This window comes from Coccinella septempunctata, chromosome 5 (assembly GCF_907165205.1).
Source record: "Coccinella septempunctata chromosome 5, icCocSept1.1, whole genome shotgun sequence".
Taxonomy (NCBI): Eukaryota; Metazoa; Arthropoda; class Insecta; order Coleoptera; family Coccinellidae; genus Coccinella; species Coccinella septempunctata.
The window spans coordinates 38,493,132-38,511,354 of record NC_058193.1 but is presented as its reverse complement, the minus strand read 5'-3'; the positions used below and the strand labels follow the sequence as shown (position 1 = coordinate 38,511,354).

Here is an 18,223-nt window from a genome sequence, read left to right as displayed (position 1 = left end):
ACCAATCCCCGCCCGAAACGAAACTACACATCGCGAAACTTCGGATGCAAAACAAACTCCCATATTGGCCCCGGGAGTATCGGCTGTTTCCGAACAAACTATTCCCAACTTCACCAAATACGAACGGGGGCATAACTCCGAACCACTCAGGCAAAGTGCCTCCTCACCTGTTTCTCCATTTAATCCTGACGTAATATTTCCGGCTTTTTTCGCAAGAACACTCTCCACCTCCACTTTGACGAACCGGTTTCGTTTGTTACCGGCTAATACAATTTCGACAAACAATATAGGGCGAGACCCTCCCCATCCACCTGTGGTTTTCGGCAGCTTTCCGTTTATTCGTTTCCTGGAGTTGGTCGATGTACTTCGCGGAAAATAAACGGACCGGCTGAAGTGGACAAAGGGGAACTTTTGGGAAGTTTAAAGTCCTGTCTGTGCTGCGGAATCGACTATTCGGAATTGCCGAGGGCACCTATACTTTTGGACGGCCGATGCGGCCGGAGAAATGAGCGGTTGGAACGGTCCTCGACAGTTTTTCTGGTGGATTAGTTTCCAGACATCTGTTCGTGATTCAGTTCGCATTCAGTATTTGATCTGGCCACTTTGAGATGATTTATGAGGTGCTCTAAATGGAATTGGACCTTCAGGACTGAATTTTCTTCATCAGCAAGGAAATATCTCATACCTAGCAGTGGTGGCACGTGAACTTCTTGGTCAGGGGGTCACCATGCCTCATCTGAGCAAGAGATCCATAAAATGAAAAGTTAGATTAGGTTAGGTTAGGTTACATAGGTACGGTTAACCTGCCTGAAATGGCAACAGTGAGCGAGACTACTTTATATCGATAACATTAACAAAATGAAGATTCTTCAGGCTTAAAGAAGGGTTCTTCCATAACAAACACTGTGAAATCACAAGTAGGATCTCGTCTAGCTCTTCGTAGTTCTCTCAATCTGTTCGGTATTGTTTCAATGAATATTTGAGTAGTGTTTAGCAAAATGCTTCGTCCAGCTGAAGAAGAACAAATGTTTATCATCATCACTCAGCTCTCTGCGTCCACTGCTGGACATAAGCCTCCCTCATTTCTGCCCTTTTCCTCCTGTCTTGAGCTCTTGTATCCAGTTGCCTGCAAACCTCTTTACATCGTCCGTCCAACTTGTTGAAGGTCTTCCCTTGATTCTCTTATCCGAGCGCGGTCTGCATTCGAGCAGCCTTTTCGTCCAACTCATGTTATTATTATTATTTGAACTGTTGTTGTGGCTCTATTAGCCTTTCGGGAACTGCAACAATGTAGATCTTTTTTCTGAACGCAAGGAGGTCGTCAATGGTGTTGATTGAGCCGACAACATCGTTAGGGGTCTGGCCGTGAGTATCCAGGACTAATTTCCTCATATGAGGGGTTCTTAAGCCAGCCAACTCTGGACACTTGCTTACCATGTGTTCAGCTGTTTCTGCTTCTGATCCACAGCGCCTCCAAAGCTCATCTGCTGACTTTTCCATACGGTACAGGGTACAGATGATATGTGTACCGACAGTGCCCTGTCAGCAGTCCCACCATCACCCGAAGCTCAGCTCGTGACAGCTTTAGCAGCTTTCTGATGTAGGTCGATGAAATCATCACGAATTTCTTTGACTGAGTGAGTCCAGGAGTGTTTCTACAGAGGGTTATTCTGTTGTTCAACTACCATTGTTGGACCGCTGCGTTATATTGGTATTTTCCTCTAGGTCTTCGTTGTGCTCTTAATCTATTCGGCATTGTATATGTTGTAGTAGTGTTTAGCCAAATGCTTCGTCCATCTGAAGAAGAACATTTTGGTTGAACGTCATCTGATGTAACCAAGAGAGAGCTCGAATGAATCGGAGGTTGAGCTTCCTGAATTCCCTCGCAGGAGGAGGCAATTTGTCTTCCGAATGGCTGCCAGGCCACGTACTCAATCCGGAAAGTTGAAAGAACTATCGCATTCGAGCGACATTAACACGTCCCAAATCAAATCAGCAATCTGCCATCAAATATTTTCGCCAATCATAAAAAGCGGCGAACGACCGTTTTTATTATTACTGGGAAATTTATGTTGGGGTGTTCTTCGGCGCAGAGAATGTATTGTTTGAGATCAAAATGGAACAATAAAAGGCTTTATGGATCTGCGGCCCCTTTAGACGCGAATTCACATAATTACTACGGATTCCAGGGAACATCTGGGGATAATTGGATATGTCACGTTTTTGCTCTTATGATTGATCTGCGGCCCCTCCTATGGTAACTGTCTGTCTGGGATTAAAGACGCACACAAACAAACTGGTGCAGGATTATCTGTTATGAGATCGTCGATGCCGGAAGAAATGGGGAAGTTACTGGAAAATAAATGGTAACAACAAGTTTCCGGGAGTTATTTTCTTTGGGGAAGACGGCGTATTGTTATCGAGGTTATTTGGGACCTACTTGGGAGCGCTCCTTTGTCCCCTTTCTAATTTCACTAGAGCTGATAAGGTTGAGTTCATCTCCTCAATGTGCTCTGGGCCATATTGTTAGATGTCAGTTTGTCTCAATTTGGATGGGTATATTGGTTGGATGTAATTTCCATGAAAAGGCTGCTGTATGGAACATTCTAAGAAAACAGGTCGTCACTTAACAATATGGCTTCTGGGAGGCACGCGATGTTTCAACCGCATGATTTCAATGCAATATCTCATTGTGTGATATTTGCTCAGTTTTGTCGATGCCTTGGGGGAAGTATATTTTGTAGAATATGGGACAGAGTCGGCAAAAGAGTGAATTTAGTAGAAATAATTCTCATAGAAAGATTTAGCTGTGTATCAATTTATTGCACATGAGCACCATAAACCTAAACGGGCAACAATACTCAGCAGCTGAAAAAACCAAATTTAGGGTCGCATCAACACCCCATAAAGTACCAGATGGTTTATGCTAGTTTCGAAAGCCCATCTCCCTTCGTTGAAACTTTCATCTAGGAAATGGCTCTTTCAAAAATTGCGAATTTCACTTGAGAATTCGTCAAGACCGAACGGTTAGGCCGAGATGGTTGAAATTCTCAGATTTATCACTAGAAGAGTTGCTCTTTCAGAATATGTATCACATTTAGATCTACGATAATTTTCCTGGAAAAAATCCACTCGAAAAATGCCTTTCGAAAAATTCCCAAAAAGATGAGGTCAGTTCAAACTTTCTCAAGATCGAACGGTTGTGCCGAAATGGATAAAATTCTCAGATTTGTTACTAGAAGAGTTGATCTTTCAGAATATGTATCACGTTTAGTTCTACGATAATTTTCCTGGAAGAAAAACTACTCGAAAGATGATCTTCGAAAAATTCCCAAAAAGTTGAGTTCAGTTAAAACTTCCTCATGATCGAACGGTTGCACCGGGATGGATGAAATGTCGATATTTATCACTAGAAAGGTTGCTCTTTCAGAGTATGTATCACTTTAAAATCTACTATGATTTTTCTGCTCCAATGAAAGTGGCGAGGCTGAGGACCTGGTCACAACATTTTTTCCTGAAACGCCCTCGACAATTTTGGAAAGCGTCTTGTTCAGTCGATTCGATCCTGAAAAGAGTTAGCCTCTGTGAAATTTCAAAAGGAACACTGAATGAAAAACAAAACAGCTGGAAACATCCAGAAATAACTAGTCCATTAACAATAAATTTGAGGAAACGAAGAGTAAGGTTCCTGCTTAGGATAGTAGAACCTAAGATCTTAGAGCTCACAGTTCCGATAGGCGATTCAATAATGATATCAGCAGATTTTTTTTGGTCGCCCTGCGTACTTTTCACCCCACTTTTCCATCCCATCGTATACATCGATAGTGGCATTAGTGGCTGATTTATATCCTCAGCATAGCGATGATGTCCCGAGCCATTCCATCAAACCTGTCTGGAATACAGCGTTCCAATGGGACTCATATGCAAGGGGGATCAACTCATTTTATTAGGACCAGACTGCCAGAGACTGGGATAATCCCGGTTGAAATATATCCCCCCTGGAATCCCGAGTATTAAACACCGACAAACGTCGATACAGAGCACCAGCTATGATGATGGATCGCCTTCTATCAGTCCGAATATTATAATCTGAACTGGGCGCATACTTACAGCCTTGAATCCTCACAACTTGACGCCTAATTGCAAATAGTCGACCTACTCATCAAATCTGCTAATTGCCGCTGGAGTTCTGTGAATTTGTGGCCGGCTACTAGCTCTGTTCTGAATAGATGATGCCGATGATTGGCTAATTGGGAGCATTGATCCACTCTGTAACAGCATAGGTAAGCTGTGGCGATGGGGGGCATCGAGAACTACAGATTAGGGTTTCGGATATATTGACGCATCATCAGTGCAGCCTAGAGCTGCCATTAGCGGGTACAGAATGAACCTTCATCCGTTATGGCTCCAACTTGATGCCATAAGTTTTATCTGCGTATACCCCCTCGAGATTTCCCACGAAATATTCTATCGAGACTGCATAGAAGACAATTTTCGCTTCTTCTTAGAAATGAGAGCGATGCAGCGATGAATTTTGAAAAAAAAAATTCTGTAAATTCAGTTAGTTTCATCTTTGAAAATATAAGCCGATGACCTCATATTCGGAGTTATAGGCATCTATCAATATACATATTCCAAAAGGTGAAAAAGAAGATAACTTCCTTCTATAGCCGATCCCAAAGAATAATTATTTAGAAAAAAGAAACCACAAATGTATCGACTCAGTTCCTTGAGCCAGGAACAAAGTTTTATGTTCCTTAAATACATATATCTATCCGACTAGTCGTATAACTTTTACGATGTTGTAGGATTAGAGACCAAGTTGGTATTAGGATCATAACTCCGCGATATAAATATCATCTGCGGCGGTTGTTCCTAAGGGCCAACTTTGTTGCCTTGTCTTTTTTCTTGTTCATAATTCAGTTCAGCCAACAACCATATTATTTCTCGGAGAAGGAAACTACCTACCTACGGGGAAATCGAATAAATCATGGAATAAACGAGGGGTAGAAGAAATAGGACTCTTTTCGTCGACTTCCTTCCGATCCTGTCAATAAATCGTTTGCGATATTGTTTCAAGGAACTCTCTGGCATCTTGATTCTTCTCGGTACAATTCGATTTGGCCGCAAAGTCGATTTACAAACTGGCGGATTCTTGCCGCAGAATTCCTAGTACCTCTAACGCAATTGCGGAAAGTCTAGGAAGTGGATATATATCGGAAGTGAATGCACTTCTACAATAAGAATCAACAGTATTTGGATGAGAAGACCATAAATTCTCATGCTCAGCACAATTCCACCGAAATTGTGAAAATACAGTACCTGTACCTTTATTTAAAAGGGTAAAGAGGTAGGCAGATTTATGAAGATATGCTTAATACCCTTAGTGATCAATGTCCTTCGTATGCGAGCGTGACAAATTGAGCTGCAAGATGATGACTGATCGGGAAGGCCAGTTTCTGTGTCAGTCTCGAAAATATCGATGCAGTTCATGACATGATTTTATCAGACCGTCGAATTGGGCTGAAACGGATATCTGAAGCACTGAATATTTCATACGAACGCGTTCATCATATAGTTCATTGAATGTTGACCAAAAGCGTGCAAGGGTAGAAGCATCGCTTTCGATCTGTGCTCTATTTGAAAACGATGTAGACTTCTTAAACCGAAATGTTACTATGGATGAGGCTTGGGTACATTTCTACGATCCAGAAACAAAGCAACAATCGATGGAATGGCGACACTCTGTTTCTCCAAGTCCTAAGAAGTTTCGTGTCCAAAAATCTACTGCAAAAGTTCTTGCTTCAGTTTTTTGGGATTGCCATGGAGTAATCATGATTGATTTTTTGGATAAGAGTAGAACAATAACCGGAGATTACTATTCGACATTACTGACCACTCTACGGGGAAAAATTAAAGAGAAAAGACGCGGAAAGCTATCCAAAGGTGTTTTGTTTTTGCAGGACAACGCCCTTGCACACAAGTCTCATTTTACCATGCAAAAATTTCGTTATTTAGGGTTTGAATTACTAGAACACCCCCCCTTATTCACTAGATTCGGCTTCATTCGACTATTATCTCTTTCCTCAACTGGAAAAAAGTTTAAAAGGTCGTAAATTTTCTTCCAACGAAGTGGTAATAAAAACTGTGGAGGTCTGATTTGCAGAGCAAGAAGAAACATTTTTTCGAAAGGTCTAGAGACGTTGCAGGTTTGCTGTAATGGATGTATCCAATTAAGAGGAGAATATGTTGAGTAATTAAATATTTTGACATTGAAATTTTGTTTGGTTCTATAGTAGGCTAAGAATTTTTCAATATATCCTCGTAAACACAGGTCTCTTGGTAATTACCAAGATACTGAGATACTGCGACCCTGAAAAAATCACCCCACCTCATGGTAACTGAACCAAACCTCCAGACAGTGTGACCCAGCTCGAATTCCCCAGGATTCTTGTGACCCCAACCTCCCCAGTCTGAAGTGAAAGTGACAAGACGGGAAAACGAGCCCAGATATGCATTCCGAACGAAACGGCTCCGCAAACGGACGGAATTAATTGAAAAAAATATCGCGAATTGCTCAAAGAAAAGCTCCGGCGTCATTTGGGGCGCGTTAGTTTTCATTAAGCCGCGTCAACGTTAGTTGAAAAGTTGCAGCAACTGTAAAAAGTGCAATTTCAATGTTTAACGACCTGCCCTAATTCGAGGCAAGGATTCGCTTGAATTTCTGGAACAATATCACGGTCATTAAGGCGCGCACTTTACGTTTTATTTTTCCCTGATTATAAATCCTCGAGGATTAAACGGACTCAGTTAGACACAGGCGGTAGTTTCTTCGGATTATCAAATTAGGGCCAGACCGTTTTTCTAGTTGCCTCCGAATTTACTCACCTTCGGATAGCTTTCCGCGTCTTTTCTCTTTAACTTTTTCCCGTAGAGTGGTCAGTAATGTCAAATAGTGATCTCCGGTTATTGTTCTACCCTTATCCAAAAAATCAATCATGATTACTCCATGGCAATCCCAAAAAACTGGTCTTGAAGAACCAGAGTGTCGCCATTCCATCGATTGTTGCTTTGTTTCTGGATCGTAGAAATGTACCCAAGTCTCATCCATAGTAGCAATTCGGTTTAAGAAGTCTACGTCGTTTTCAAATCGAGCACAGATCGAACGTGATGCTTCTACCCTTGCCCGCTTTTGGTCAACATTCAAACATTTGGGGATCCATTTTGCAGCAATTTTTCTCATGTCCAAATTGACGTGAACTATAAGATGAACGCGTTCGTATGAAATATCCAGTGCTTCAGATATCCGTTTTAGCCCAATTCGACGGTCTGATAAAATCATGTCATGAACTGCATCGATATTTTCGGGGACTGACACAGAAACTGGCCTTCCCGATCGGTCATCAATCAAATTGACCTCTTTTGAAGCTTGCTGTCCAATTTTTCACGGTCGCATACGAAGGACATTAATCACCAAGGGTATTAAGCATATCTTCGTAAATCTGCTTACCTCTTAACCCTTTTAAATACAGGTACTTGATGATGGCTCGATACTCCAATTTTTCGATTTTCACAATTTCGGTGTACATCTTCTTTCTTTTAATTTATTGCCTTACTCTGGTCTACTTTTTTGACCTCAAACTTCACACTGACACTTCTAATGAGCTATTTTTCGTTGCTATGGTAACGCAATATTTTTTTATGCATGAAACTGGTTTAGGCTAACTAGATATCAATACATCCTAGTAAGTCCTTTCCTCTTGGTCATAAAGGAAACATACTCCAACGAAAATTCCGAGTACAACCCCACTCCAAGCCAAACACTTGAATTGCGCAGCCCTCTGGACCCCCAGACTGCATTTTTCGCTCCCAATATCTCCCCAGATCCGTTTATTTTGCTCCGCGGAGGTCGTTCTCGGTCAGAAGAACGATCTCTCGGTTGTTTTATCTAATCTCCACGAAAACATTCCGCCCTACCGGAAGCGACAATTGGATATTCAAAGTTGGAATTGAATTAGGTTAATGCCTGATTCATCTTCTCGATTGCAGTATGAAAATCGAGTTTGGCAAACTTTAAATTGGAGGGTTTTTCGATAGGCGGACACCCAGGAAATTTTTCGCGCTAAATACGATCGGGCTCATGAAATATTTATGGATTCGATGAAGGACCTGTGGGAAGTTGGAGCGGTTCGTCGTATTTTTCGACTTGGTTTTTTTCTTGGGGGGATTGTTTTTGGTTCGGCCGGATTTCAATGCTTGATTTTACAGGGATTGGTAATTGGGGTGCTCGATCTTGAAGATTTTGCGGGATTGAAATTATACGTCTGGAACTTATTCGGAGAGTTTGAAGTACTGGATTCGCAGTTTGATGATGTTATTTCCATCCGTAATTTACGAATATTATATCGATCATTGTATGAACTTTTCTGCGATATTTATACAGAACTCATTGTTGCAATATGCTGATGGTGATGGTGAAATATTTCTATGAATATTATTCAGAATTCCATTCCGCCATTTTGTAACTTGGAGTTAAATACCAATTATTCAGTTATATGTGGAAGAATGAATACAAACCTAACTTTCACATCAATTAACATCAGTTCAATCTGAGCTACAGTGTGTCTGAAAACTTCTTCAAACAACCTTGCCACAGTTTATGTAACCTGACCATTCACCAATTTGCAACTAAGTTAAATCCTTGATCAATTCGTCATGAAATCCCAAGGAATCGTCACTTTTATCGGTATCTTCATTTCAGATAAGCAATAACTGGATAATGGGTCCAGAAATCTGTGATTTGTGGACATCCACAGATGTACTTTGTTGCACAGCATCGATTCTGCATCTAGTGGCTATTGCTGTAGATAGGTGAGTATATCGATACAGCAAATTGAAAAAATTCTGATACTCATGCATATCCTCGTTGCTTGTTGATTTACAAGAATCGTAACGAAAGGCATAACTCAAATGAAAAACTTTGAATTGTGACTTCGTTCCAAAAAGATCTAATTTTCGAGAAAAGAATCAAATATTTGTTCACATTTTTAGAATTACGAACATTATTCTTTCAGCATGTGCAAAGACGTTTCAGAAATCGAGAACTATTCTAATAATCGACAAATTCATCGCGTACTAATTTCTACGACGCGAATAACGATAGTAACGCACATAATTAGCGCAAGTTGCTCGTCGTATATCAAAAATCGGTGAGGTCTGAAATCGAGTTATTTACCATATTCAATTAACGTTATCAGGAACTCCATTTAAGCTTATCAGTTGTGCCGTAAATTTTCATTAACCAAATTGGACCTCCAGCGAACCAGTGTAAGCAGGCTCATTTTCGAGATAATCGAATTGGTTCAGAGCCGTCTATGTGTGAGTTTTTATGCGTATGGCAACTGACGGTTATATCATTATTTCGGATGCGAAATGGGAATTTGCGAAGCCGGTTGAACACGTACGGAATGCGGAATTCATCGGCTGCGAAAGGGACATTTTGATGGATTCATTGTTTCGAAGAAAACCTTCGAATTTCAACCTTTTTGTACTTCAATGAAGATGTTGTTCAATACTGGATATGACAAGTATTAAAATGCTGATTACTTCCCAGTTATATTAGATTAAACAACCCAATGGTGTTTATGATGCTGAACAAGTTCTTCAAACCTACTTTGTTAGTCCAGAACCGTCGGTCTGTATGCCCAGAACTTGCAAAACTGCTGCTGAGTAGGTTTAATTTACTGATCTAACATCTAACAGCCTGTCATCTATTCAGAGAAATCACTTGCTTAACGTTAGCATCTTTAAAGACGGAACATTGTAGAGGCTATACTATTAAGAGAAAGATACGATTTATCATATATGTAGTCTGTTACATATGCTCTTAACTAGTTTAGTCTAGTCTAGTCAAAGTGGAAATGCTTCATTTTTAGATGCTCTATTGTATACATATCATCAAACATTGAATTGATTCAGTTACCTTTTTCAGATATTGGGCTGTTACAAATGTGGACTATATACACACCAGAAACAGCCGAAGAATAGGCATCATGATAGTGATCATATGGGGTATAGCACTCATAGTATCCCTAGCTCCCCAGATACCCCAGTTCAAAGATCCCGACTACATCATGAGAATAGAACAGAGGAAACAGTGCATCGTTAGCCAAGATCTAAAGTACCAAATCTTCGCAACAAGCTCTACATTCTACGTGCCACTCTTCATGATCTTCATCCTGTATTGGAAGATATTCCAAGCTGCTCGGAAACAGATAAGGAAAAGGAGAGAACTGAAGGGCGGCGGAAAGCTCGACGTGGAAGAGAAGATCAACAACAACAGCAAAACGCCGAAGAATTTCATCATCAGACGCATCCGGATCAGGAAGAGCGCGAAGAAAAAGATAACGGAGTCCTTGGCCTGCTCTCTGGTGACCATGGAGGGACAATCGACCACCACCATGGAGATTGTCGAGGAGGAATGCGAGGAGAAGTCTGAAGACACCACGGCGTTCACCATATCCAAACCTTCCGCGACCCCCAAAAAGAACCCTGAGGCACCCCCCGTCTCGAACAACGTGTCCCCCGAGAAATCATCAGCGACCACCAACAACGGTTCTGCCAGCCACCAGAGCCACATCAGCGATTTGAGTAGGGTAGAAATAATAACTAAGGAAATTGCTCAGTGCCCGACATCGGTGGATAAATTGCTGCCATCGAAGAGGGAGAAAAAGGAGACGTTGGAGGCGAAAAGGGAGCGAAAAGCTGCAAAAACTCTAGCAATTATTACCGGAGCTTTCGTAGTTTGTTGGTTGCCTTTTTTCATTCTAGCTTTGGTGTTGCCTCTGTGTAAGGACAATTGTAACATAAGTGACTATGTGATGAGTTTCGCTTCCTGGCTGGGATATTTCAACTCCGCTTTGAATCCCGTCTTGTACACGATATTCAACCCAGAGTTCAGACAGGCGTTCAAAGTTATCCTTTGCGGCGGTAGGAGAAGAGGCAGGAATATGAGATCCATGAGATAAAAAATTCCCGAATAGTTAGATTCAGTAGATTTAATTCAACAAAAAAGAACTGATACTGGAGAGGATACCTTGTTGTTCGATTTACCGAAGAAACTGAGCATTCTCGGTTGAATAGCTTTCCTTTTCTCGCCCTTTTGAGCGTAAATTTGGTCGTTTTTCAGACGGGTAAGTTTCCCCGAACTGCAAAGTTTCACTTCCGGTCTCTCCGGGGTGAAGATCTCAGATAGAACGTGAAATATGCAAGAGCGAGAGATAACAGGTCGTGGGGATCGTTGCATTCCAGCGAAAAATTGGATTTTGTGCTGGATAAACTGTGAGAAAATTCGAATCATGCGGCCGCATAAAATTTGCAACTGATCGAAACGGGCGATTGATCATTTCCAGATCGAAGACGAATATATCCAGAAATACTCCGGATGCTCTAGGCCAGTGAAAATATTTCTGTGGAATTCCATCTTGCTACGACATCCACTTGATGAGATATACTGAAGGATGTTTGTTGCATTCTTCATGTATGAGAATCTTTTCTATCGATTTCTAGAATCTTGCTTTATTAGGAATTTTGAACACCAAACCGCAACACCAGAATCACCAATTCCTCAGTAGCCCAAAATATCGATCAATTTTCTCAATACTTCCTTTTTCAACCCTTAAACTCCACGTCATCTCAACCAACGAATAGCTGGATCATGGTTGACTCCATTAACGTTTCTCCATTTTTGGAGTTAAATCTTCTGTAAAAGGGGCACTTTCACATAATATTTCTCCATTTCACATAGCGTTTCATGCATTTATATCTGGGATTTAATGGGAATACACATAGCTAGGAAATAATATTATGTCCACGGGGTATTAAAGCAATAACCACTTATTTTGTTCCATTCCTTCCGTACTACTGAGCCCTAATAGGTTTCTCGGCAACGACAGAAATATTTTCGAATCCAGTTGAAATTTATGAACGTCTGAGCGTAGGTTTTGTCGTCTATTGAATAAAGTTATTGTGATTTATCTGGACAATTTGCGTTCATACTTGTCATACTTCGCATATATTCTGGATTTTAACTACTGGGGAGCATCATTCGTTATTATTCCTCGTCCTTTTTTTGTGAGGCTATCCAAACTGTTATGCCATCGTGGAAAATAAAATACCTACTTGCTTTTCCATAACTTGATGTTCGATCTCTCCAAGTATCGGTCTTTTATTATGCATCATCTCCAACTTTACACTTGTAAAATTGAGAAATGAGACAAAGCAGTTTTGTTCTCGAATACACTACATTGTCTTTCTACAAATAGTTGAGAAGTGAACTAACAAAAGCCTGAACTGGAACGTTAGTTGTTAGAACTGGTTAGAACAATAAAGATTTTTTCGATTTTCGTTTTAATTTACCTGTTGTACATCATTGTCGTTTAGGTAATTTTGTGAATAATGAACCTGTTAACATTAATATGAATATATAGGTAAATTTTCACAGATGAATGAGAAATGCGAATCCAACAAAGTGGATGGAGAAATCTTCTGAGGAGAACAGAACATTTATACAGCCAAATTCGTTTCAATATGAAATATAACTAAGCTGATTCAGAAATTGGTAAATATTTTCTTCGATTTAGGGGACGGTGTACAACGAAACTGAAGATTTCTCCCATACCAAACTCTCGCTTAAGAAATGTGAAATTTGTGTAAATTCATGCTAGAAGTACCTCATCAATATTATGCATTTCCATCTTATAGATGTTTCTTAAGGAATAAGCCTGTTTTAATCCAGTATTTTCGATGGGGAGCAATTTCGAGGAAAGTTCAATAGGAAATTTCATATTATAATTTTAATATAACAATTAGTAACCGTCCTTGGAATGAAAAAAAATTTACTAGAAACTTATATCGGAATGAGGACGTTATTTTCTCAAACAAATCAACAGAAGGGCGTTTGTGTCATTTTCAGATTCTTGGATAGAAATTCTTGGTTCTCCATCGAAAATATTCCAATGTACATAAAATTTTTTATATTTTTATATATCCGTTCTTTCGATGTTCCCTTCAATATCTACGCTAGTTAAGATGGTATATTACAAGAGTTGCTTCTTTAAGTTCCTATTCGAATTGTAACATAAATGTTGTTCAAAGACAAACACCATAATGGAAGCTATGTAAAGCTGAAATTTCAGTGTTTCCTGTACATATTCGTGCTTTCGAAGTATATACAGTATATAATTGAGCCTATATATTGTAATATATGCAAAGCGGAATATAAAAAAAGCGAATCGCAGGGTGCGAATTTAACTTATAGTGAATTATCTCAAAATTTTCAACATTAAAAATACTCAAATAGTGTCGAAAATGTGTTGTACATAAGGAAAAGTGATTGGTGTCACTTATAAATGCTAATTGTTTGTTTCGTTGAATTAGTGTAGATATATTGTTGAATGATTCCTCTTGGACTTCCGTGTAGTTGTAAAGGTTTTGACAATTTTTTCAGGGGCATTAAAGTATTTGTGTTATGACGAAGAGTTCAAAAAGTTTTCAGGTACATTCTTACAATATGCGCTTCCTGAACATGTGAACTCAAATTATTGTGATATAAAGCGGTTAGTGTTACAAGGACAATTATTATTGTTGAAATGATTTAGATCGTTTATGTTTGATAGGTTATTGTTTCAAAATGTCCGTACATTATGTAATCTCACAATGTTGGATTGATATTTATAATAACTGTTGTAAATAAATAAGTACCTCAATTTATGCTTGATGGTGGAGAAACATGTCGTGTTGATTAATTATATAATAATGATAACCGAATAAAGATTATTTGATTATTCACTTGTTTTATTTGGGCAATACCTAATAAAAATATTAGTGTTTCAACGCGAATATAACAAATTTTAGGGGGGACTTGATTTTTTTCCATTGAACCATAAGGGTTTCAACATCTATGGCAAACTCACAGATTTCCATACTGAAATATTATACTGTTGGCAGATCTTCATGAATAAAACGAAGCAAAAATTAATGGCTAACTAGTTCCTGAAATTCTTTTCCTAATAGAGGCGCCATCACTTTTTTGATAACTCAACTACCCAACTAACATCAGCAGGAAACTTTCTGTTTTAATCGGCGTGTAAATCGAAAGCTTTCACGAAATTATTTCAGTGAAGGAACCCTGTTTCTTTTCCTAGAAATTCAGAGTTTCGTTAACTGATTTACCCCCCTATAGATGGCGTTGGTGCGAAATCTGCTAGTATCTATCTATTTTTATCGTTCTTCCTTTGGGGAATAAATGAGTGGTCTCATTCTACCCATACTTTTATCAGTAATTTTATTTGGATTATCAATAGTGATCCAGAATTATTGGATCAATCCTTTGCTCACGATTAGACCGAGAAGGTTCGTCTATCAAAAGAAAAAATTGGTTTTACCAAAGATCAACTATGAGTTTCCCTAGGTTACTGTTAGGTATGAGTTACGAATAGTCAGTTCAACGAAAATTTTTTCCGAAAATGCTTGGTGTTGAAAAAGTGAGAAACTTCAAATTAAGCGCTTTTCGAGGGATGCGCACGCTGAATATCGATTGTACAGCTTTACCACGCTAGCAGTTGCTAGATGTACCAAATTTTCTATGAAAACTGGGAAAACCTTAATATTAGTGAACTGAATGTCCAATATCGTTGTTAATAGTCGGTTCTAGCTGTTCTACTCGAGGAAAACCTTTTTTCTAGCATTCTTTATTATGTGTTTTCGAAAAAAAACTATGAAAGGTTGATTCATCGAGAAATCAAGTGTTTATATTAAAAATGCACAGTTTCCATGATGATAGGCAGCTCTAAAAATTACATTAAAGCAATAACAAGCTCAAACCCTAAAACACACGGTCACAAAATCTCAGCAGAGTAATTTGAAGAACTCTAAGATATATATTAAAAATGGTCCAATTAGAATAGGGGTCCAAGTTTTGTTAATTGATTGTTCTCTTCACAGTATTGTGAAGTATGTGCTGTATTTATGTGACTCTTTTTTGTGGATTAGTTCGTTAAATTTTTCTAAAATATCCTACACCTTGATAAGTGTCTGACAGGATGAACAAATATTATAACCCAAATTAGCAACCTTTATATCTTCACACAATATGGCGTTCTTCTCAAATTCCGAAATAAAAGTCCAGTTCTGAAATCACGATCGCCTGGAGGAATGCCAGCGGTGGAAATTCCACGACTGCCCGGAAAATCCGACAACCCAGCGGGAAAATCGCCCTTCCATGGAAATCGGTTCAGTCAAATCCAAGCAACTATTCGTGTAACATATTAACGTGGTGGTGAACTTGTTGAAAAGTACGTTTTCAAATAGGTGAGTAAGTTAAGATGCCTACAAGGTCTAGGGGCATCGTCTTCGGAGTATCCCTTGTGGTAAAAGTTCACCTCTCGGAAATCGAAGTTTTTAAAGGCTCTGAAACTGTGACAATCTCTCATTGTGGCGTATTGATTTTTCTCAAACACGTCCACGTCGAAATTAATTTCTTAAAGGGCTCTCATTATGTGGAGCAGTCGGCTAAGCGGTCGAAAGAAACGAAATAAGATTGTTTTCCATGTTACTCAACCATTTCTACTTTGAAGATCTTCAGGGTCCACTTATACTACATTCTTTTGGTTCTGTGGAAGTAGATAAAATATAAGTTTTTCGAATTTTTCAATCCTATCTCAATTTGTTACACTCTAATTTCCAACAATTACCGAGAAAATTATGAAGTTAAATATACCCGAAAAACCGGAAGTGATATGATGTAGACAGTAGCATCTGTTGACCCTCTGAGGGTTCAATCACTCGTGTACACATATCAGAAACTCATTATTACAATCTAGGTGACGTTAATGATCTTGATAAGAGTACACTTTACGCTTTGAACATGAAGAGTGAAAGTAAGAGAATTGATCAAGAGTGGGTAACTAATTTCCCTTTCATCTTTCTATGGATTCATTTGAAATGATCGATAGAGATCCTTGTGGAGATGCAGAAGATTCTTATTGCTTTTTTGACCACCTGTTTGAAGAATATAACTTTTTTACCAACTTTGGGGACACCAGTTGAAGTAATGGAATGAAATATGGTACGATGTTTCAGTTTCATTCGATTAAATCATTCTCTTCACTCAAAGACAAAAAATGCACAGAAATTCAAAACATCTTTCGTATTATGATTTTCTCTTCAATCTCTTCGCATTTCTCAATAAAACAAGAATTTTCACTGCATTTCCTTGCAACTATACCTTTTGATAGGTTCAAATATAATATCTCCCACATATGTTCACAAAAAGACTAAAATATATATGCACATTTTAATTTTTGTGATTGTCGTGATGAACGGCATGACTAAGTGTTGTTTTTGATGGGGGAAACACGTCACACCACCTTACAAACAGAGTCTTGAAAAGTTTTCCCTACGAGAAATGGTTGTGACAGCTGAAATTGGCCACATATCGATTTTTCTTCGGCAGTGGGTGAGAGGGTCTTTTAAAAAGTGAATATTGAGGTTTTATAATATTCATTGGCATTCTATTTTTACGCTAAACGTTGAAACGAACTTTCAAAGTTCGTTTCGGGGATGATTAGATATTTTGGCACCATATAACTGCAAGTATCTATAGATAAAAGGGGGTGAAATCAATTTTTCATTAGCACTCCTTCAGCATAAGAAAATAGAGACAAAGTTCAGTATAGCAATTGATTTTTGATATCAAGGTGAAGGAAATGTTCTGTTTGAGAAAAATCTACTGATATATTGGCGACATGTGGTTTACGGTAATAAAAATTGGAATTTGCTCTCCTGGGAGAAGAATCTTTGATTGCGAACCGAATATTTACCTTTATCAGACCATCCCTTGGGTGCACCAATGCCTAGTGTTCCTAAGGGCACCTAATAATCAATTTATTCCCTATATCCTGCAGTTTCTTCTAGCTATACCATTAAAACCATGTCAAGATAAGTTCAAAAACGTGCAGGGATCATTTTCTGTGTCCACCCCTGTCCAACAGGACTTTCATGAAGACAAATGAATAAATGTAGATGTAAAATGGAGAAAACCAATCAAAAAAACAGTCTAGCACTTGTACCCATCTGATCAACTGGTGCCCTAACCTCGATCTCTTTCAGCTCGTCTCCCCCCTTCTACAACCCCATTCTTCCGCGCGTAACAGGTCAGGGGCTGAAGGAGCATCCAGCCCCCGGCGACCCATCCCCAGTACGGCTTCAAGATAACCGATTGCAGCAAGTACTGCGGCCCCACAGGCTCCGCAGTAAACGGCCCAACCCTGTCTTTCAGCAGCTTCAGGCAGTCCTTCACCTCCAATGTCAATTACTTGAAACGTCGCTTCAGCTCCGGGGACCTGTCCTCGGAGTGCGACGACACGGAGGCTCCGGTGGACCCCTACACGAAGAAGACGCCCCCGGTCACCTCACAGCCCCAGGTGAGTAAAATTTTCTTATATGCAGGTCCATTGAAGAAAAATCACAAGGGATCATGAAAATTTGGGCAAAATACGGATGCTTATGGCCAGCACGTTCTCCAGGTTTATCATCGTTAGATGTTTCTTCACGAAATTGCAATATGTATGAAGATTAAGGGAGAAAATGTAAGTTCTCATGCTGCAGAAGTTATACTCATGGCAAATGGCATCATTTCAGGCTTGCTGGAAGTATAAACTATGATTTATGAGCAGTTTTCATTATTGAAAATGACAATTCCATAAATTACGCTGTTAAATCAGAGTCACCAACCACGCTGACTAATCACAGGTTCATCCCTCTAGTCAGAAAGGGAAGATAGGATCAGGTGATAGGGGGATATTAAATTAGCTTGTGAAATTACTCCAATTAATCTCTATTATCATCTCGGATTGTTTGCCTCCTTTCGTCTTTCCAGCCATTATAGGTAGCTCACGATTACGTCTGATGTAAAGAGTGATTAAATTAACTTCATTTCCATCTGCAATTTTCTCTGGAATCATCGCTGAGGGCTAAAAACGATGCAACTTTCTTTATTTCCTGCCGAGAAGCTATAAATCCTCGAATTTAATTTAATGTATTCCGAGATTTTCTCGGCTTGCTCTGTATTGATCTGGAATAATAACGAGTCAGATCTTTCTTTAACAACTTCAATTATGTGAGACAAAGATTTGTAGAATATCTATCTACTGATTTTATTTTC

General features: G+C 39.2%; 2 protein-coding genes across 2 annotated transcripts in view; both read left to right on the top strand.

Annotated features, from left to right (window-relative positions):
- LOC123314398 (5-hydroxytryptamine receptor-like) overlaps nt 1-12,060 on the top strand; it is a 31,936-nt gene extending 19,876 nt beyond the window's left edge. The window contains exons 4-5 of the mRNA XM_044899680.1: nt 8,762-8,871; nt 9,992-12,060. Coding sequence (XP_044755615.1) covers nt 8,762-8,871; nt 9,992-11,027 — 1,146 coding nt within the window. The 3' untranslated portion in view covers nt 11,028-12,060. The remainder of the gene's footprint in view (nt 1-8,761; nt 8,872-9,991) is intronic.
- A 3,865-nt stretch (nt 12,061-15,925) lies between these two features.
- The window catches only part of LOC123314136 (synapsin), a 44,815-nt gene continuing 42,517 nt past the window's right edge, over nt 15,926-18,223 (top strand). Inside the window, exons 1-2 of the mRNA XM_044899257.1 lie at nt 15,926-15,957; nt 17,228-17,483. Coding sequence (XP_044755192.1) covers nt 15,926-15,957; nt 17,228-17,483 — 288 coding nt within the window. The remainder of the gene's footprint in view (nt 15,958-17,227; nt 17,484-18,223) is intronic.